The sequence below is a fragment of the Hemibagrus wyckioides genome, linkage group LG01 (assembly GCF_019097595.1).
Source record: "Hemibagrus wyckioides isolate EC202008001 linkage group LG01, SWU_Hwy_1.0, whole genome shotgun sequence".
Lineage (NCBI taxonomy): Eukaryota > Metazoa > Chordata > Actinopteri > Siluriformes > Bagridae > Hemibagrus > Hemibagrus wyckioides.
In genome coordinates this window covers 26960535-26982846 of record NC_080710.1, presented here as the reverse complement: position 1 = coordinate 26982846, position 22312 = coordinate 26960535, and the positions used below count along the sequence as shown (strand labels likewise).

At 36.6% G+C, this 22312-nt stretch overlaps 2 protein-coding genes across 3 annotated transcripts; one reads left to right on the top strand and one right to left on the bottom strand.

The window, feature by feature from the left end:
• Window positions 1-1330: 1330 nt before the first annotated feature.
• ly86 (lymphocyte antigen 86) lies at window positions 1331-8679 on the bottom strand. Of its 2 annotated transcripts, XM_058400535.1 has the most exons (6): window positions 8616-8679; window positions 3748-3825; window positions 2517-2600; window positions 2302-2430; window positions 1608-1657; window positions 1331-1505 (listed from the first exon to the last, which is right to left on the bottom strand). In XM_058400535.1, the coding sequence occupies exons 1-6, from the start codon at window positions 8665-8667 to the stop codon at window positions 1422-1424; spliced, it is 477 nt and encodes a 158-aa protein (XP_058256518.1). In that variant the 5' UTR covers window positions 8668-8679; the 3' UTR covers window positions 1331-1421. The 2 variants fall into 2 exon arrangements, with proteins under 2 accessions (XP_058256518.1, XP_058256441.1); XM_058400458.1 differs by lacking the exon at window positions 8616-8679 and having other exon boundaries at window positions 1335-1505; window positions 3748-3960.
• Window positions 7518-20456, top strand: LOC131360154 (coagulation factor XIII A chain-like). The gene is made up of 16 exons (XM_058400324.1): window positions 7518-7603; window positions 8634-8807; window positions 9167-9346; window positions 10271-10522; window positions 10629-10747; window positions 10969-11076; window positions 11305-11482; window positions 12653-12788; window positions 13678-13781; window positions 14539-14627; window positions 14762-14915; window positions 15405-15440; window positions 18346-18576; window positions 18839-18999; window positions 19276-19412; window positions 19954-20456. The coding sequence occupies exons 2-16, from the start codon at window positions 8666-8668 to the stop codon at window positions 20093-20095; spliced, it is 2169 nt and encodes a 722-aa protein (XP_058256307.1). The 5' UTR covers window positions 7518-7603; window positions 8634-8665; the 3' UTR covers window positions 20096-20456.
• Window positions 20457-22312: the final 1856 nt, after the last annotated feature.

Sequence of the window (22312 nt, the reverse complement as noted above, 5' to 3'; positions counted from 1 at the left end):
GTGTGCCGTAATTATTATTTAATTTCATGTAACCCCTGACCAAATTGTGTGCATTGCATTGTGGTTTAAATACATCACGTCTTAGGTATCTGTGAACCGAATCTTTTAGTAAATATTGGCATTTAATATTAGTGTTTAATGGTTGACCATGTTTTTATTGATCTTTGAACTATTATTTGGTAGAATGTTTGGTGTTAGAGTTAGGGTTATGGGTTAGAGTTAGAAAGTACTAACATTTAAGACAAACAACGTCCATATATATATATATATATATATATATATATATATATATATATATATATATATATATATATACTTCTTCAATATTTTGTATTTTCTTCAGAAATGTGTATACAGTCAAAGCACACTCATAAGGATTTGTAATGCTGTATCATAATTTTTCTCATTCCCATTTTTCTAAGAAAACCTACTACAATATATGTACTAAAGTGCATTGCTTTATTTATTTATCGTTATTCAGTTGACAAAGTGATTAGACCTCAGAACTCTACATTTACATTTTTCTCTCCTGACTCAATGGTTTGAAGACCTTAGGCATCATTACACCATTTATCATATATCATTGCTGGATGATGGTTAATTTACGATTTTAATCCATGTCTGAAATTTCGTAGCACAATAGAAAATCAAGGACATTTGTTGACCCCTGAGAACAAGCTGCTTTGAATTCTGTTCAACAAGCTTGATCGCTGAGCATGTTCAGTATGTTCATCAATCACAAATAATGAGCTGCTGGCGTGTAAGTGTGTGTGTGTGTGTGTGTGTGTGTGCATGCTTGGTTCTGAGAAAACACCAGTCACAATATAAGATGACATTCAAAATGACACTGACTGTTTGCATGATGTTGTTGGTTGTGAAAGGTACAAAACTTCTGTCTGAAATTAAAACAATCAAGACCAAACAGAGTAGGCTGGTGAACCAGTGTGATGCATTTCCAAAATGGAATAGTGTTGCATTAGATGTTAAGATCATTACTGCTAAATACTCAATGTGTGTGTGTGTGTGTGTGTGTAAGATGCTCCGTGATGTACTGGCATTCCATCCTTCCATCATGTGTGGTCTGGATAGGATACAGCAGTTAATGATGAAAAACCAAATGTTTACTATGAAAAGTTAACTTAAAAAATAAAGGACGTTAAAAATAAACTGATCTGTATCAGAGAGCCTGGGTGTGTATGCTAAATAAGAGATAGGGGTCTGTTAAGATTTAGCAGTCTAAGAGGTTGCTGGTGCCATCTTTTGGTAAAGATCAGTATTGCTGCAATCCGAAACAAGTCAATACAATTTAATATTATTATTAAACAGCTTTTATTTATGTTGTTTGTTAAAGTCAGGACAGCAAAACAAAAACAAAAAAAACTCAAACAATATACATGTATAACTTTATTCTTTTCCAGATGTTACAGAAATATAGCAGTGGCATTCACACAACCAATTTGGAAGCCATTTTGGTTTATACCATGTATTTTAAAGTTGTAGTGACCCTGCAGAGAGACAAAAGGAGAGAAAATAAGTGGAATAATGAGAGAGAGAGAGAGAGAGAGAGAGAGAGAGAGATTCTTTACAAACGTCTAAATAAAACAAACCTTTAGGGGAATCTTCAGCCCTGGCAAAGACGCCTGAATAGTAATCATTTCTGAAATATAAAAGCACCAGTAAGGTCTGACAAAAACTATTAAACCTTTTCTATTGCAAATTGTACATCTGTATTTATGATCCTAGGGGTCTAGGGGACTTAATGCGTCAAAGCATATGATTAAAGCATAAAATAAACATGCATTTCTGATGCAACAGATAAACCCATTACAGTCTAGGAAATGATGCACACTTTAGAGGTCTGTTAAAATTTTGTTTTTAGCTTATATCACTTCACAGTGAGCCCACATAAACGAGAATGTAAACCAAAACACAGCACTGCAACATGATTTGACTGGATATTGAAATGGTAGCTACAGTATATTTTCATATTGCACAATATCATGATTGCAGCTCTATATAAGTAATAGATACATAGTTTGTGGTCTTCATCCAAGATGTTTCTTAAAAACATAAAGGTAAAGAAGGATAAGTTCCAGCTCCGAATGGCAACAACTATTCCATACTGCTATAGGAAAATAAGCTTGTTAATTGATCATTGCTTATCACTGTGCTAGTACTCAAGGGTAAGTTTGTTCATTTATTAATCATTCTTTCACCTGAACAAAATAATCCAGTGTCATTTACATTAGCGGTCATAAAGGTTTAACTATCACATGTATATCACATGAAACTGGCCCATACCTCCTCTCCTGCTGCCACAGAAGGTGAACCGAGGGAAATTGGGTAAGCAGATGGGCTCATCATGGCGCAAAGTGCTAACTCCATTGAGAAACAGTTCCACGGACAGATAAAATTCATCAATGGATTGCCCTACGGATGACACATGATCAACTCTAGATTCTCACAATGATAAAAATTCTAGGTAATGCCAAATGCTCAGATGTGGGTGAACTCACTCAGGAGAAAGGACGCTTTGGCATACGGCTTTGTACGTATGTCTGTACAAGAGCTGAGCGTGAAGCCTACATCCTGTACGGGGTCTGGAAGGACAAAGTCATACAACACTTAAATCTTTGATGCAGAGCATACTGAAGTGTGTCAGTCTACAGTGTTGTACTGTACAGTTTGGCTTCTCTTTGCTGTTATAAGTGAAAAAAAAAAATAAAAACATGATGTAAAACACATAATACAAGGATCTGTAGTCCTCTGGGGTTTTACTGCTTGTAATCATTCACCCCCCGCCCTTGGGCTGCGGAACAATTATCAAACCGGTCCATGGTACAAAAAAGGTTGGGGAACCCTGCTGTAAATATATTCATATAATAGTTTACATCAATAACATAAAACAATATTAGATTAAAAAAAAACAGATTCTTTAACGGTAAGGGTACATTAGATATATCAGGGATCTATTTGTAAATCATTCAAGTGTCCCTCCTTACTACTTTCATCCAATCATCATCATCATCATCTTCAGTTTTATCCACTATGCATTATGCAGACACACATAGGAGCAATTTAGCATGGACAATCCACTTAACAACATGATTTGGGAACATGGAAAACCCACACAGATGTGGAGAGCATGCAGAGAAACATCACACAGACAATGCAGTACACAGACATTAGCCTGAGCTCAGTATCGATTAATTATACTAATAATTATATTAATTGTACATTCAATTAGTTTTAAGGATACACACTACCTTCATGTTCACATGGGAAAATATATTCTAAAAGGACACATGAGAAGGAACCTGTCCAGTAACAAGTAATAGTACCTTTTTTCATGAAAGCGATGACAAGTGAGAGACAAAAAGTAACTAATATAACTTTAGAGGAATTGCCTACATGATGTTACTGGTAATGGCTGGATTATTTGTTATGAAGACGGCAAGGCTGAACTGAACCAGTGAAAATGAACGTCTTTTCGTAACTTCCTGTTTTAAGATGCACATCACGGTCTATCATAGCTCCCTAAGTATTTCAGTTTTTGCCTTTCAGATTGTTGTGTAAAGTTAAAATCAAATAATTGTACATTATTCCCATACTTGGGACATGATTGTTCTTAATAAATGTATATTACATCACTCAACTCAAAAAAGATTTTTCTTTTCAAGCACTGAGAACACACACACACACCAAAACACACAATGTATAATTAAATATGTAGACGTTTGATCTCACCGCAGCTGCTGTATATCACTTTGATCGTGTTCGAGTCGCACGCAGTGTGAACAGGCCAGTAGTCTTCCTGTGTGTCTGCTAAAGGTAAATAAAACATACTCAGGATCACTACAACACCGTACAACTTCATATTAAAATATGTCTGTTTGTAAATAAATTCAAAACACAGAGCTTTCCGGACTTCACTTAAATCTGAAAAGGAAACGGTGCAAAACGAACCAGGATGCGAAACTTCCTATTATGGTTAAGTTTCTACAATAAAATGAAGTACGGCCAAGTTGCACTTCCTTTTGCTAAAATCAGTTTAATTGACTTGCTCACAGTGGACTCTTCTTGTGACAAGCTGAGCTTTTTGCACTTGATGAACCAAAATGAACTTGATCAGACAGCATCTTTTTGTCTGCTACACCTTCAGTGTAGGAATTCATTACTGAGAGTGTTTAAGGTTAAATGTAGACTTAAGATGAATCATTTTTACAGTGTTGCTGTTAACTAGTTTGTAGACTTGATTTTATGGCTTTTATGATTTCGAAATGTAAAAAATAAGATTTACATCCCTTTGTTTTTTAGTGTGTGTGTGTGTCGTGAAATGACCCTTCATGTCACTGTGACATTTTGTTACACTCTCAGAAAAAAAATACTGTCCTCTTGTGGCCAGTATAACAAACTACAAAGGACATCATATACGCCAGGGGTCCCCAACCTTTTTGTACCATGGACCGGTTTGATACCGGACAATGTTTCCGCGGCCCGGGGGTTGTGTGTGTGTGTGTGTGTGGTGGGCGGAGCTCATTTTAGCTAGATTTATGCCGAGTTCACACTACACGATGGATCGGCGACAGGAGGTTTCACACTGCATGACAATCGCCGACAACTCTGTCTGGTCCACAAACTGCGTTTCACAACCGAACGTCCGCGAGAAATAATAAGGAAATAACGCAACGTCACACGTGAGATGAGAGTTCTCGCGCGAGACTGGAAATGGTACCCCGCAAAAAGTTCGCGAGCCAAATGGTCAGTGCGGGTGAACAAGGATTGTGCGTTCTGCGTAACTGACCAAATGAATAAATTTGCAGTGTGCTGATGCGGCTGGTCAAGCAAATGTTTCTACTTTATTTCTGTTTGATGAGCTTATTTATTCTGATATTTAAGACATTTTTGTCTGATTAAAACCTATAAACTCTATTAAACTATAATATTGTGCTCCAACTGAAGCTCACTCTCTCTTTGACTGTGGGTCATCGGCGAGGTATTTTTCGGTCAGAACTCACACTGCAGGATTTTCGCCGACAGGTCCAGAAATTTATCATGCCAAATATTTCACGGGCATCGGCGACTTCATCATCTCTCTCTCTCTCTCTCTCTCTCTCTCTCTCATCGGCGACTCTCTCTCTCTCTCTCTCTCTCTCTCTCATAAGCGACTCTTTCTCTCTCTCTCATCGGCGACTCTCTCTCTCTCTTTCTCTCTCTCATCGGCGACTCTCTCTCTCTCTCTCTCATCGGCGACTCTCTCTCTCTCTCTCTCATCGGCGACTCTCTCTCTCTCTCTCTCTCTCTCTCTCTCTCTCTCTCATCGGCGACTCTCTCTCTCTCTCTCATCGGCGACTCTCTCAGATCGCGTCTTTGGTCATTCACACTGCGCGATTGTTACTCGCGTGCACGAGCTCCGATTTGCCTCCGATTTCGGGCGTTTGTCAGCGATTTCGCAAAACTAGTCAGCGACTGAAAATCAGGAGTAAAATCATATAGATATAAGTTTATTGTTTCTTTGCGGCCCGGTGGTTGGGGACCCCTGATATACATGTATATAGAACACACACAATTGTTGCTGTTGATCTTTCAGCTGCTCACCTTGTGTGTGAGGGGTCACCACAGCAGACCAACTGGTCCACACAACAACTTGGCACAGGTTTTACACCAGATGCCCTTACTGGCACAACCCTCCCATTAAATGAATCTAAGTTCATAAGCTCAAAGCTTTCTTGCTGGATTCAAGGATTTCTAAGTACTATGCATGCAAAGGGATGAGGTAGCTTAGTGTTGGATTACTACTCAGACGGTTGTGCATTTGAATCCCAGGTCCACCAAGCTGTCACCTCTGGGCCCCTGAGCAAGGCCCTCTACTGCTCAGCTGAATAAAATGAGATAAATTGTAAGTTGCTCTAGATAAGGGTGTCTGCCAAATGCCAGAAATGGAAATGTAAGGTGATAGAGAGTGTGCATGTCTTGTCTCTCATCCCCAGTGTTCTTCTAAAGCTTTCTTCCTCAAGCCATCTCAGGAAGTTATTGTTCCTTGCTATCATCATCCTTAGTTTGCTCATTAAGAGAAACTGTTTTATGAATGCTCTTCATTTGCTGTAAAAAATAAAAAAGAAATGTTCCTGTCGGCATATATACTCATATATAATGATATATAATAATATATTATACTCTATATAAGTTGTGGCTCAGAAGCCCTAAGCAGCAGTATTTTACCGCTTATATTGCCAGAAATGGCCATGCATATAGATACAGTGCTGTCTCAGTGTCACTTTAATATAATGCAATTTTTCATATTTTCCTCTACAGCATATTGTGTCTGTTGAAATGTTTAGGTTGTTTACATATTGAGATATTGTGTTTTTGTGGCCACATGTTCTGTTCCTTGACATGATTTTGCTGACACTTAAATCAGTGACATGGCTTTCTGACATTTTCTAGGGGAAGTCATATTTCCATCACTGCTTAGGATAACAAATGTCACACTGACCTGATGGGTCATTTCACCACACACACACACACACACACACACACACAAAAACAGGAATTGGATGTTAGTCTTTTTTTTTTTTTTGTTAATGTAAATTTTATTTTTTCCAATTTCTAAATCATAAAAGCCATAAAACACTGTAAAAAATGATTCATCTTAAGTCTACATTTAACCTTCAACAATTAACCTTGTGTTACATAATAGCATCTACATTCTCCAAAATTCAAAGTCTGCCCCAGTAAATGTTATATATAAAGAACTACAAAGCACATAAAGAAAAAGGTTGCTTTATGTTTCTATTTTATGAGATCTTTGCTCAGGATTCAACATAATTGTACTGTTTAAACATAATATCTAGTATTTTAAATAGTGATACTACTGGGATTCATCTAAAAGCATCACTGACTTAAACATTTTTCAGTTTCAGCAAAATACTTCAGTACGAGTTGTATAGTAAATCTACCTATACGCACACTTTAATGGTAAAAAAATACATAAAATTTGAAGAATTTTCACTGATTAGCCCGTTCCATAGTATGATCCCTTTTAAACTGTCAGAACAATATAAGCTTTTGTAAGGTCCAAAATCACATAGCTCATTCAAGAACAATATTTTTGTTCTGAAATCTATTTAAATGTCCTCCCAAAATGTAATCATGTAGAAACTAAAGAGAAAACTTAGACATTCAATGCTACCATTTGAAAATGCATAGATTTCGAATTTTCTTCTCACACACATGATCAGCGGCATTAAATTATAAGCATGTGGGTTTTATTTTTATATATTCGTTAACATTTCATAATTTTAAATGAAAGCTACAACAAATGATTTTTACTTCATGATTTCCAAATGGTGTTGAATCTGACTGATGGAATCCAAAACATTCAGTATTTTAGAAGAAATATTACTGAATTGCAGTAATGTCTATCCAAACACATTGATTTTTTTTTTTTTAATTCTCAGAAATCTGACTCATTTTTCTGAGGAACCAGGCATTTGCATGAGGGGAGGAGTGTCTTTGTACCCTATATAAGTGGGCACATGGTCTGTTTGGGTACAGCTGCACACAGCATCCTTAACACAGCATCCTACATTTCAACCAGAAGGTGAGTCTGAGAGTACCTACAGTATTTAATATTTTATTGCTGTTACTGATGGATTTTTATTCTTCTTCAGCTCTGGCACTACACCAGAGTAGTGTCACCTGAAAATGTTTTTGAAACCTGTCTTACGTGGGTCATGGAAGGAGCACTAAAAATACAGAAATGCAAAAAAATAAATAATATAAATAAATAGTAAGTGCAAAAATGCAGTAGAAAGAACTCATATTTATTTAAAGTTTGATACAAAGATGTAAAATCACACAATGATGTTATTAAATTACTGTAAAAATCACTTTCTATTTCACCAGGGGACCAAATAAACATTAGACTAACCCCAGCCGTATTCCTGTCGCAGATTTAGCTGGCATATTAACAGTCCATTGGTTGAGTATTAGGTCTCTTTCTTTATTTCTGTCACATCTGATAAAGTTTAGATTTGATAAGATTTCGATCAACTCCTTGATCTAAATCTTATCAAGCCTAACTAGGATGTGGTAGTGGTTAAGGCATTGGTTTACTGATTAGAAGGTTGTGAGTTTGAATCCCAGCTCCACCAAGCTACCACTGTTGGGCCCCTGAGCAAGGCCCTTAATCCTCAATTTCTTAGTTGTATAAAGAACACGTAAGTTGCTCTGTATAAAGTTGTCTGCCAAATGCCAGAAAAGTAAAACTCCTTGGATTAGAATCCTGGAGGAGTAATCGTGAAGATTAGATAGTAAAGATGTTTCTTTTGAAACCAAAATGTAGTCGGTAAAAAGAAATCTCAAGTAAAGTGCAGGGTGTTTTTTGTAAATATTTTCACCTGAAGTTTATTATAATAAGAAATTGTTTTTTAAAATATTATTTAGATCAAGCGTGGAGACTCAGGAGCTGTTTGTGTTATTGCGCCATTGTTATTCTGTGTTAATTCGGTATAGAGTTATAGAACTGTAAGCTTTATTCATTAATGTACAGTCCTATACCATTCTTCTATACAATCACCTTCTCAAACACAATAATGGATTATTATTATTACCTCTGAATCTGAGCACAGGACAGAGTGAAGACCACCTGTGTACTGACATCATGCCAGCATTCGAATCATGCGAGAAAAACCGAGGCCGGCTGAACATTCCACTTTCCTGCAGCAATGGAGAGAACAGAATCCTGCCTGAGTTTGAAGCATTTCAAGAAGCAACACCTCGGGCCCCCATGCCTTCAGGTTCAGGTATAGTATAAAGTGTGTGTGTGGGCAGGTTTTATATCATAGTGAGGACCAAATTCCCCAACAAGAATAGGAATATATATATATATATATATATATATATATATATATATATATATATATATATATATATATATAGGTTTGATGTTTTTTGTACATTTGGCAGCTTCTTTGTTCAAAAGAATTCTCTTTGCTTACTAAGATTAAAAGTAGATGAAGATAATGTTAGAAAAAAATAGATAAGATTAGGATAAAAGCACAATTATAATGTAATGTTAACCTACAATGTTGGTATTTACCTGCTAATTGAATTTATTGAGTATTTGTTATTCATATGCATTGAACCTGTGTTTTTATCTCAGCAAATCTCATTGTGAAGAATATCAGCATGTATGAGAAGACGAACAAGCTTCTCCATCATACTGATGCGTATCATTACAGCAACCTGATCATCCGTCGGGGTCAAGAGTTCACCATGGGCATTGTCTTCAATCGTCCATTTAACCCAAAAATTGACTTGTTCTTCATTGAGTTCCTGATTGGTGAGCTTCCACTTTCTGTTAACCTAAAATATGAAACAGTCTCCATGTTGGAATATGTACCTGTCCCAAATTAAATGGATAAGGGAGACTCTTTTATTATAGAATGTATTTGGGTAAGATATCATAATAATGACTACAAATAACCAATAAAATGTACATACAGGATATGCTTCATTATGATCAAAGCATTGTGTGTAGGATTAAATAGATTAAATAGATTTTGGAATTGATCCAAAGAAGGTCAGAGATAACCATCTGAAAGAGTTTTTCTTAAATAGTTTCCTTCCTGTTTGCCATACAGAGATGTTCCTTATATATTCATGTGCAGGAACTGAAGCTTCATTTCTGGTTAGTCTGTCAGTTCATTGATTGAAATTCTTGCTAGTGCAATATCTAAAAAATAAGGGTTAAATGTAGAATTGTGTGAACCCAATGTAACCACCATATGACCAGATTACATTTTGGCATTAATCCATGGCCAAGGGACATTTTAGAGGTATTTAAGGCCTACAAAATATTATCAAGAATGACTAGATTTGTTGGTTGATTTGTTCTGCTATTCTTATTAACATCTATAAAAGCAACTGTTTTGTTTGAGAGGGTGATGGGTTTGGTCTGATTTGGGACTTAATGAAACAAAACAATAGGAAACCCTTGCTATAAAACCTTATTATCGAAATAAAAAGTACAGATAAGGACTTTATACCTGCCAAATGTGAGGGTGTGTGGTAAGCAAATCTGCACAGCAAAATGTTGGTGATGATGATTAGAAGATGAAGTAGAAACTCTGTGGAGGAAAAGAAAGATGAGCATGTAAGTTTTGCTGTCATGTAAGTTTTGTGTAATTGCTCGAAGTAGTAGGAAATGTTTGAGTATGATTTACAGTGTTGGCTCTTCTATGTGTGTGCTGTGGGTGTGTTACAGGCATAAAACCCATCCGTACCCAAAAAACTCTAATCAGCTTGACCCTTGGTGAAAATAACGAGACCAATGACTGGGAGGTGCGTGTGGTGGAGACCAGTAAAAATGAGACTAAAGTGGCCATCACACCAGCCGCTGACTGCATTGTGGGTCTCTACAGCACATATGTGACCGTTATAACCAATTTGGGAAAAAAACGCTCACAAAGAAATAAGAAGACAGACTTCTATGTGCTGTTCAACCCCTGGGCGCCTAGTAAGCACAAATGTCTTGGTGTTTTATCGCTAGACTAAACTTACTTCTCATTTATCTAATTTATCAGAAAACATCAATGCTGATTTGTGTGCTTACTGCCTCACAGCGGATCAGGTTTACCTGGACAATGAGGATGAGAGGAAGGAGTATGTGCTGAATAATGTGGGAATGATCTACAATGGAGACTATACTAATATCAACAGAAGGCCATGGAACTATGGGCAGGCAAGAAGTTATACCTTCCATCTTATTTTTGAGAATATAAATTCATAATAGCTATCTTCTTCCTCTTAAACATCTGTTGATCTGTTTTTACCAGATGATTAACAAGCCTTCAGGAAAAATTACAGTAGAAATGCCCAAGCAGCTCGCTGGGTTTGGACATCACTAATTTAAATACATATACATAGCACTTGGATTTATCTAATATATACATTGTTCTGTAGTTTCAGAGCGGAGTTCTGGAAGCCTGCATCTTCATCCTGGATTTTGGGAAAATGCCCCTCCTGTACAGAGGAGATGCTGTAAAAGTGTTTCGGAAAGCATCAGCCATGGTATAACATCTATTCTATTCTATATAATCCTATCCTATTTAATATAATCCTATTCTTTATTATATTTCTTAAAACAAAGGTAGTTGAATATACCCAATTATATATTTGAATAAAAGAACAAAAACGGGTTTCCATTATTTCCTGCCAGTTATTGTATTGAAGCCATTGTTGCTGTTTAACCTTCTAACACTGCTTTCCTTTTATATGTGTGTTCCAATACCTTTTCAGATCAACTCTCTGGATGATGATGGGGTCCTTGTAGGTAGCTGGGGTGGTGACTTCAGCAGTGGTACTGCGCCCACAGCCTGGACAGGCAGTGTGGAGATTCTGACCAATTACTTTTCAGAAGGAGGGAAGCCTGTCAAGTATGGCCAATGCTGGGTGTATGCTGGAGTGTTCAACACATGTGAGTATAGCACATATGCTCTGATATATTTTGTAGGCTATATATTTTGTAGGCTATTTTGTATCTTGTACCCCTTAAACTCCCTAAACAGCAGAATCAATAGAAATAGATCAATTTTTCACATACACACGTTTCCTATTCATTTCATTGTGGTTACTGAATCATTTATAGTAGTAAGTAATAAAACACAAGGGGGCATACAGTTATGGGGAAATAATCAATGATGATACTCAGGGTGATGTGATGACACACCATATGGTCAAAAGGTTGTGGAAGCCTGACCACAAATCACAATGTCATTGTATGCAATTTCCCGGCACTGGAATGAAGAGGCCCAAACTGATTCTTAAAAAGGTCATAACATGCTCTTTAACAAATTTTAAGCAAGAGCAATACTTAGTATATGATATTTACAACATCACTTTCTAGGCAAACTTTATAGCACTGTGGAAATATATGCACATTTTATAGGCACAAAACTCTAAAAAGTGAATATTTCAGTTCACTTTCACGTTAGATAAAGTGTTGACTATTCACTAAGATCTCCCTCAGTTCAATTTGGCCTTGCTTTGGGATTTGCTTTGTGCAGACAAACAACATTTGCAGTTGCAGCATATGCAAATGATATTCTAGATCCACAAGTTTCACCCCTTTTGTTGTTGACAGCATAATCTTTTTAGGTTGCTATCTTCAATAGCATTCCTGCCACAATGTGCCTCCTTCAATCTAGTCACTGTCTAGAGCAGGTTGCTTGGCTTGTATTTAAAAATGTATATGTACTCAAGAAGTCATTGCTGCTAAAGTCGATTCCAGAGTCATCTCTGATATTGTTGAGGCAAATGTCATAATTGAGTCAGACTCCTGTTCATGTTGAGTTTATTTCATGTGACTTGAGTCTGCATTACTGTACATAAGTGGTGAATAGCTATATACATAGACACTGAGGTCTATCATGATGCTCCTGACATTTAAAATCTTCTATTGTGCTAAAGGATTTCATGGATATTGTATGCAACAGTGTCTAGAATAACAGACATTGTCTTTATCCTGTAAACTACAGACCAAAGTGTTACACTCTGTGCAGTAGACAATGAATATAGTCTTATACAATAGACCAACAAACATAGACATAGATCCCATACTGTATGATGCTTGAGCTGTTTTTCACAGTTCTACGGTGCCTTGGCCTTCCTGCGAGGGTGATTACCAACTTCTGCTCCGCACATGACAACAGTGGCAACCTGATGACCGACATTGTGCTGGACGAGGATGGGAGTCTGGACAGAGAACTCTCAGACTCCATCTGGTGAGGAAATATGATGAGTCTTCGCTTTATTAAAAACTAATGCACCAAAAAAGTGTTAGTCAACACTCATAAATGTGAAACAGGCACTTGGTCAGTCAATCAGCAAACAGACATAAACTATACATGAATAAATCAGCACCATGAAGCATACTGAGGTCAAAACACCAATTGAGGAAAGGCAAAGATTAGCTTAGATCACAGACACGATGATGGAGCGAAACTTTAAAAGGTAACACCGATGCTGTGTCTCAATTTGCCTACTATTGGTCCTAAATCCATCCTAAATAATAAGATTTTAATTATTGGGTTAAGATTATTATTAGTGTGTCTCAAATCATAGTATGTTGGCATGTGTGTCCCTAAAGTAGCCGGATGATCTACTATTTCTGGTAGAGTTTTGAAATGTGGATCTGTGGACACTAATATTGCCCACAACTCCTTGCACAAGGACTTGTGATGGATTTAAGTGAAGTGTAAATGACATTCAAGGGAATGGTAAATGAATTTAGAAATTATTAAAAATCTAAATTACATGAGAAATAATGAATGAGGGAAAGCTGAAATGCATTGTGGAGTTTGTTTAAGGTGAGAATGTATGTAACTAGGCAACAGAGTTCGCTTCCATTACTTGACATGTTACTTTTAGTACAAGAATAATTAGTAGGCGATTTGGGATGCAGCAGGAGAGTCTTGCAAACAGGTGAGTGTTACAAGTAATCAGGTGACTGAGTGGAAATAGATGCTTTACTGGATGCTAAGGGCTGAGTATCATTGATGTTGTAGTCACTGGCATGAAAAATTGTTGCGCTTTTGCTATATTGTCTATATGCTGCAGGTCACCAAACCTGACTAGTTCATTGATGTTATAGAATGTCATTTGTCTTTGTAGGAACTTTCACTGTTGGAACGAGGCGTATGTGAAGAGGCGTGACATACCTGAAAACTACTCAGGCTGGCAAGTGGTGGACGCCACCCCTCAGGAGATCAGCGAGGGTACGACTTCACCCATGTTCAGTCACACATTTCAAGTGGAATAACTCACTACAAATCTACAAATCTCACTATAGCTCTATATATATTTCGAGTACAATCAAGAAGAGTCTCCATTAAACATTCAGTAATTAAAAAATATGGCCTTTTTTATAAAATATTCCCTTAATCTCATGCTAATTAACAATATCTTCCATAAACAGTCACATAATTAAAAGCAATGCTGTTAACCACCCTGAAGATTATTATTTTCCAATTTTCTATTTTCCTTTAACATTTTTATTGGGCATATACCAGGGCACTGGTGGCTCAGTGGTAGGTTTCTCACCTAAGGCAGAAGCCCAGTGGAAGACCCAGCCACTGGATGCAGTGCCAGTCCCAAGTCTGGTTAAAAATGGGAGGGTTGTGTCAGAAAGGGCATCCAGCGTAAAACCTGTGCAAAGTTGTTGTGCGGACCAGTTGGTCTGCTGTGGTGACCCCTCGCACATGTAGGAAGCAGTCGAAAGATCAACATTGGTCATGTACACTTTCATGTATAAAAAAATATCTGCATTTAGCACACACTAAATGCAGGTTTGGAGGCTCAGTTGGAGTTTAGCTTACATTACAAACAGCAGCGGGATGGTTGGCTCTGTAAATTGTTTTCATATATGGCAACAAAGCTTTGAATACAAAAATACTAACTAGCAAAATAAAAAGTGTTGTAAAACCTTATAACATCAGATACAATACAGATGTTTGGCTTTTTTTTGTCTGTCAGGTTATTACCGCTGTGGTCCTACAGCTGTGGTAGCCATCAAAAATGAATCTCTGGGCTATTCGTTTGATGCAGGTTTTGTGTTTTCGGAGGTGAGCGGAATATCAGCTTTCAACTCAACTTCTTTTTCAACAGTTCAGATAACTTACTCAAGTTCTTTAGTAGTATCTCCAAGAAGCATTATATTCCCCTCAGACTGAAGTACTGATCCTGTTCTCACCACCAGGTCAACAGTGATGTGGTGTACCATAAAAAAGACAAGTATGGAAACATGACGGTCATCTACGTGGACAGCAACTATGTAGGAAAGCTGGTTGTGACCAAAATGATTGGCTCCAACGATTATAATGACATCACAGCCAGTTACAAATATACTAAGAGTAAGTTGCTCTGTTCTTTCACATCTGCGATGATTACTGTACTGACCAGTTTGTTTGGACTTTTCTTCATACAAAATGAGGAAGCTCTCTGAATCTGCAAACAACGGAGAGTCTCAAAAATATAATCTGTGACGATTTACCCTGTATTTATCCAGGTGATTCAAAATGAGATTAGAGAACAAGGTCCAAAAAGGGATAAAAGTGCTCATTTCTGTCATTAGCAATCAGTTATAAATTTGTAAACATATTATCAGGGTTGCAAACTCATGCTTTTGGTCACGGCTCATGCTCTCATGTCACCTGAGCACTCCCTCTCACAAAAAATGTCTTTAGATGAAACGAACTAGATATAAAATATCCTATAAGCATGTTCTGAAGTGTTTTATTCCTCTTATACTAGTGTGTTTATTTATTGATGAAAAGCTTATACTTTCTAACTGCATACCTTTTAGCTACATTTAAATTGATTAAAATTTGCCATCATTACAGGAGTGTCACGACGGGAGGCCCTGAAACAAGAAAAGGGTAAGACAGCTTTATTTGTAAAGCTTAAAGCGTAACCTTTAAAGCTTAAAGGGTCAGGTGATCAGAAAACAATTTGAAGAAGGAAATTGTGAAACCAGAAACTGGGTAAACTTCAATAGAGTGTAAGGCTTGGCCATAACAGGTATGAAAACACAGAGTGAAAGGAGAGTTATTATAGTGTGTGTGTGTGTGTGTGTGTGTAGTTGTGTCCAGGTAACTCTGATCAGTAATTAGGTGAACATGAAGGTATGTGCTGAGAGTTGGATTCTGTGGCAGCCGTTATTGCAAGCCATGTGGTATTAGGAGATATGGGGTGCGTCTCATTCAGCTCCCTAGCTGCCTAGGTCTTGACTCAGTATATTGTGTACACAAGTTGGTGCACTGGTAAAGACCCTGGCTGGTGAAATGACTAACCATAAAACCCAAACATCTCGTCATTGTACTTTAAGCAAGATAGTGGATTTTTTAATGATTATTAAACTCCTCAAAGTCAAACCATGTATAGAACATAAAATAAACAATGCAACAATAATGACAACCTACTTATATTTGTAGACAAAGTTGGCTGAGTTCTTCAGCCATTTCTTACACTTAGAGGCTTCATTCACTAATTGAAAATAATAAGTTTCCTGGTTTTTGCAGAGCACTGAGTGATCTATTTAGGGAGCAAATGTTCCAGTGCACTGAAAGTATTTTGTGTTTGAGATTAGCTGACTCATCTGACCTGACCTGATCAGTGGCCTGACTACTGAACTAGGGAGCTGATTGAGACACAACCATAGAGATTTAATGCTGAATCCATTGCAGATGTAACAAGGAGCTATAAATGATCACTCCCTCACTGGGCTCTCTTTTTTCTGTCTCTTGAATTTAATAATATAAATGTGCAGCTTGTCAGGAAGAAAAAAAAAGAAAAAGGAACAGACTCCTTCCAAAAATGTCCTTACACAAAGCTTCAATATTAGTTTCTTTGTTTGTTTTTAAACGTGTCTATTATTAGTCTTAGATTATAAGGCACATCCATCATACGTGTCCTTGTGCGTGAGCTGTTACTATAGAAACAATAATTTATTAGATGGAGCATATTATATAGCTGTAAAAGCTACATCATTTCTGGCCCTGTTGTTATAATGTTATAAAGTTTCTGCCCAATCATATTCCACAACACTGTGGTATAATACAGGTGCATTGCACTTAGAGTTGGTGTATGCTGGTAGAGCCCATACTCGACAAATCAATAAGGACTCCAGGGGGAAGCCCACTTTTCTAAAGTTAAATCACTGGAGTTCATCGTCTAATGTTGGTTACAGGAAAGGTGCCAGCTCGCACAGCACTCTCCTCTTCCTCACTTTGCCTTTTAAGTCTAATCCAATATTAATACATGCAGTATAGCTCACTCCTTTTGGTTCATTTGTCATCCTGAGCATCTGGAAAACCAAGACCATTTGATGTCATTCTCAAACAGTTTCTTTCTCCCTCTCTCCTTGGGGCATTAGGGCCAAAATTTTATTTTACTTGAGACAAATTGGCAGTATCAGATGCTACAGGCATCTGCTGGAAGAAGATAACTCCTTTAGAGAGAGGAAAACAAGTTTGGATTAGATTTGTGGACAAATTTGATTGTCTATTAACGAGCAAAGCAAATAAAATTAATGAATTAAATTAAACTAATCTGTCAAACTATTTACACCCCTTCTCCCATGGCTTAATGTTCGGAACTAGCACCAGTTTTTTTGTTTTTTTTTAATTGGTGACAAATTAAAAGAAAAAATATTATAAAGTAATTTTGTAAGGTACTGGGCAACGAGCCTCCTTTTCTGTGGTAATGGTGTAGAGTGCTGTCTAACACATCCTCAAAAATCTCCCAGTTATACATATATGAATTGTCTGAATTATTGAAAACCTTTGTAACTCTTAATATAAATATACAAGAAATATGAAGTTCTTCTAAGAAAATACAGACCCATATCAAAATTTCTGTTAGAAATGTGTCACACTAGTTCTTATAAACAAAATGTAAGTGAATTATTTTATTTAGTCCTCCAAATATCCATATCAGGGTCTGATTTAAAGCTGAAATAGGCGTGGCTTATACTGTAAATTGTTTTCTGTTTTAGAATAAAGATATTCAGAGAACTGTGTTTTTAAAATCCTGTTCTCATGGTTGTTCTTTTTGTTACCTGCCCACAATATCTAACTAATATAGTTTATTTAACAAAATATAAACAAATATAATAACTATAGAAGCTATCACAAATCTGACCAGGAAGGTATTAAAGGTGAGTGAGCAATCTAAATGAAGCAGTGTACATGCATTGTTCAATTATTCGTATTTACGTTAATGAACATGGTCTTGCTTTCATATCTGACTTGTATCTGCTCAAGTGAAGGTTAAAGCTTCTTGATCATGCCATGTAAACCATGTCAGTTGTTTTTTTTTTTTTGCTTAGTTTATATTAAGTATATAATTGACTAAATTCATTTTAGTCTCATATGTACTTTATACTTTAGTCTCAAATAGTCAATTATATTAACATTAATTAACATACATATACCAAGTAACTTTACATGGAGCCTAATAATCTGTTTAAGCTGAATGAAATCTGTCTGAAGAAGGTAATCCCTTTAATAATCAATTAAACAGAACCTTTCTGAACGATTATTTGCACTATCGGATGCTGTGCATGTGTGTTTGGGTCACGATTGTGCTCCTTCTACAATAAAACAGTCAATTCAATTCAATTCATTTGCATTTGTATAGCACTTTTAACAAATGGACATTGTCTCAAAGCAGCTTTACAGAACATAACAAATATAGAACAAAAAGTTCAAGATCAATATTAGACTTATATATAAATTCATTTGCGTTTATCCCAGTCGTCTAACATCCATCTCACTCACACAGCCAGTCCTTTGGACAGCTATCATTCTACACTGCCGGACACTGACGTGAAGCTGTGCACCCAGGCCACCAAAAACAACGATGACCTAATGTTGACCATGATTTTCAGCAACCTGAGCAATGAGCCGCGCACCATCACCACCAAAATCACGGGCAAAGTGGAATATTACACCGGAGCCACTCGGACCCAGTACACCTTACTCACCCAAGAGGTGTCTCTAAAGCCTTTGGAATGTGAGTCAGATCAATATGAAAAACATTATGAACAAATAATGATTGATCAGGAAAAAAAAGAACACTATTTCACTAGTTTTCCATTTAAAAAATTACAAGTACGATATTTAATAATATTCATATTAGAGAGACTGCTGTAATATTTTTTTTAAAATGCATTTATGAATACCATAAGAGTTTATATAGAAAGCATGAGCGAGTGATCGAGTATGTTATTTATGAGGTGAAGCTTCGGAGATCTGAGTCTGTGTGTATTACATAGATAAGCAGGAGGTCATCACTGTGAAATCGGAACAGTACAAGAACTTCATCATAGGTCAGTCTTTCTTGAGCTTCATTGTGTACGCCTTCATCAAAGAGACCTCCATGTCCCTCACCTCCATGGAATCGATCTATATCACCACCCCGCCCCTTCTCCTTGAGGTACATAGATATATTCTGCTATACATCTTCTCTATATTCTCTAGGATTTACAACTGACCTTGGCAATACAATTGAGTATTAGAAAATATGATTAATGATCATTCTTTTTCTTTTTTTTATTACTTTAGTATGATCAAAGTATTGGGTTGTAACACAGTAACTACTGTATATACTAAACAAAAATTGTGGAAAACCCGTGAAATGTACAAGGCAATAGAATTGAAAAAGTGTGACTTAGAAGCCCTAATGTATGTAATTGTACTTACTGACCTGCAGGTGAGCAACACTCCACAAGTTGGAAATGAAATGTTTGCGATTGTGGGCTTCACCAACACACTTGGCTACGACCTGACCAATGTCACTGTGCGCATGGAGGGACTAAACCTCTTTCCTTTGAAAACCAAAAACTACAGGTAACACACTCACTGATGGGTGGAAAAATTATATAGAACTGATCAGCATGTTCAGGCCTAATGACAAGTATAAAAAGTATGCGCTGTAATCCTGTTCCACTGTCTCAACACTGCAATCACTATGGTATACTGAACTGTTTAAGGAGAATCCTGATTTGTGATTTGATTACATGAGCTAAATACATTATTCACCTTAATAAAAGAGAGAATAAGTAACACTTGGAGAATGTTGTTATAGGGAAATAATCCACAATGAGGTGGTGCAATGCATCCAACATGGAGTTACTGGTAGCACCCAGAATCTGGAAGTTCAGTCAAGCCAACTGGACTTATTTCTAGTTAGATCAAATCTAACCTGAAGGTTGATCTAACAGATAACCCACACCTGGATGGGTGTGAGAATATTCACAGACACATAGCATGCAGAAGATTATTTTCCTATTACAGCATGTCCCAAAGTGTTTCATTCCACTAATACCACAGCAGTTTTCCAAGTGTTAGTTAATGTATTGTGTGTGTGTGTGTGTGTTCTGCCTTTTAGCATCATTGAACAAGGCTCTAAAATAAAATGGATTGAGTCGTTCAAGCCTCAGAAGGCTGGCACCATGACGCTGGTGGCCTGTTTGGATTGTGCCTCTCTGAGAGATGTGTGTGGACACCTGGAAATCATCATACAGCCTTGAGACATCAGAGAGAGAGAGAGAGAGAGAGAGAGAGAGAGAGAGAGAGTTTTTATGTCTCAATATGTCTTTTTCTTCAAAATGCTATTATTTCTAATCACAATATTAAAGGTTCTGTATTAATCTAAATGAATATTAAACCAATTAAACAGGGAGATTGCTTAAAGAAAACAAAAAAAATAGTGATTCAGAAAATTCTGCAAAATTACATTGAATTTGTTATGACACCAATTAAGCAAATGATGAATTAGAAATTACACTTGATATTATACTTAATCAATTAATTAAAAAGCTGTATAAATTCTTTTTTTTTCTTCTGTTTGATTTGTACTAATGCATACTAACAATAAAATTCATGTGCAAAGCAAATTTTCTCTTCTGTTTTATTGGTGAACATCTGAATATTCATGGCAAGGGGATGCATATCACCACATAAGTAAAAATAAAAATTAAAAAAATGCATATATGATACTCTGCTTTATAGTTTATAATCTATTACACAGGACTCCATGTTTATTTAGCAGGCTCTTCAGCATTAAAGTCTAAGTTGACATTACAAGTTAAAAAGTTTGCGTCCCTGTTGACATGCTCTAGATATTTCATGTGCCTCATTATGAAGTATAATGACTCAAAGCTGCAAACATGCAATTACTTCCTTTAACTAGGCAGAAAATGTTCAAACAAGCTCGACCTGTCAGACAGATTGCTGTGAGCAGTCAAAGGGACTTGAACTTATATATTTCACAAGAAATAATGATAAAAAAAAACAAAAAAACATTTAAACAGCAATTACTCTGTCTAAAAGACGTTTAACAACGCCCTTAAGAAGGCTAGGTGCAAATAGAAATAGGCTGCATTATGTTTCAGAATGAGGTGGCTCTCTCAGCAGACTGCATACTGGTGTCTTTGTGAGAGACAGCTGGTTATGTCTCACTCAAAATGACTCAAAAACAACCTTTAAGCATCTGTGAGTAGGCAACTAGGCCTTTACTGATTGCACTGAAAGTGATAAGCCTATAAAGCATGGCAGTGTTAGCCAGTTAGACAATTTTGAGACTTGAATATGACATAAAAAATCCTCTGAATGCCTGTGCTGTCCTTCCAAGTTAAAAACTTTGAAATATCGACCATATAATAATAATAATAATAATAATAATAATAATAATAATAATAATAATAATAATTCTTTGCTGTGTGATTAAAAAACAAAAGGTCAAAGCAAAAGGTAGAAATATAATAAATTAATAAAATGCAATGCAAAAAATGCATCTTTAAAGGAAAATACTAGAATAGAATAAAATATTTAAAAAATATACAGTGTGAAAAAAATGGAATAAAGGAACTGCTTTTTATAAATAAATAAATAAATAAATAAATAAATAAATAAATAAATAAATAAATAAATAAATAAATAAATAAGTGATTGCCAAATATTAAGTGGTGATGTGTTTCAGATCTTTTGTGCATGAAAACATAATTCTCTTTTTGAGATACATCCATGCTATATGGAGACGTCTAGCGTTAGATGAGATATGTCCACATGTCTATCTAATTCCTTTAAAGCCTGCCCACTCATATCTGCTCTCATTTGCATATGCAGACTCAGTAACATGCCCACATGTCCATATGAGAACAGAGACAGAGCCTGTAGTATTGAGTGCTGGAATATCTTTACACATCTCTGAATCTGTGATGAGCTAGTGCCCTTCATTTGTCCTTGAGTCTCATGAATATCATCCTGTGCATCACAAAAGACTGTTTTGCACTCTTGATGTTGCCTCGCTATTTGTCTAGAGGTTACATTTATACAACTAATCAAAATTAAATAGTTTGAGGATGCTAGAGCTTTCTTCACCCAGCTGCTGTTTAGTATTTTGGCTATTGTCTTTCTGTCTGCATCATTCTCGATCCTCTGTCTGTCTCCCTCTATCTTTCACTTTCTCTAAGGTAATTCCAGGACACTCTCTCTCTCCCTCATGTTGGTGCAGTGGCAGGGGGAAAACTCCTCCTCTGACGCAAGAGGTGCCTTTTTTCATTTGGACCAATTCCTCCATATTAATGAGATGTGGCTGAGTTTCGACAGCTCCGGGCCCAGACTGCTGTCTCTTCACTACTGGAATTCCCTCCCTCATTTTCTCCCCCTCCCTCTCTTTCTGCCTGTTTCTCCTGCAATCACCTGAATGACTCATCCATGAAAACCTACACAGGCAATTCCATGTG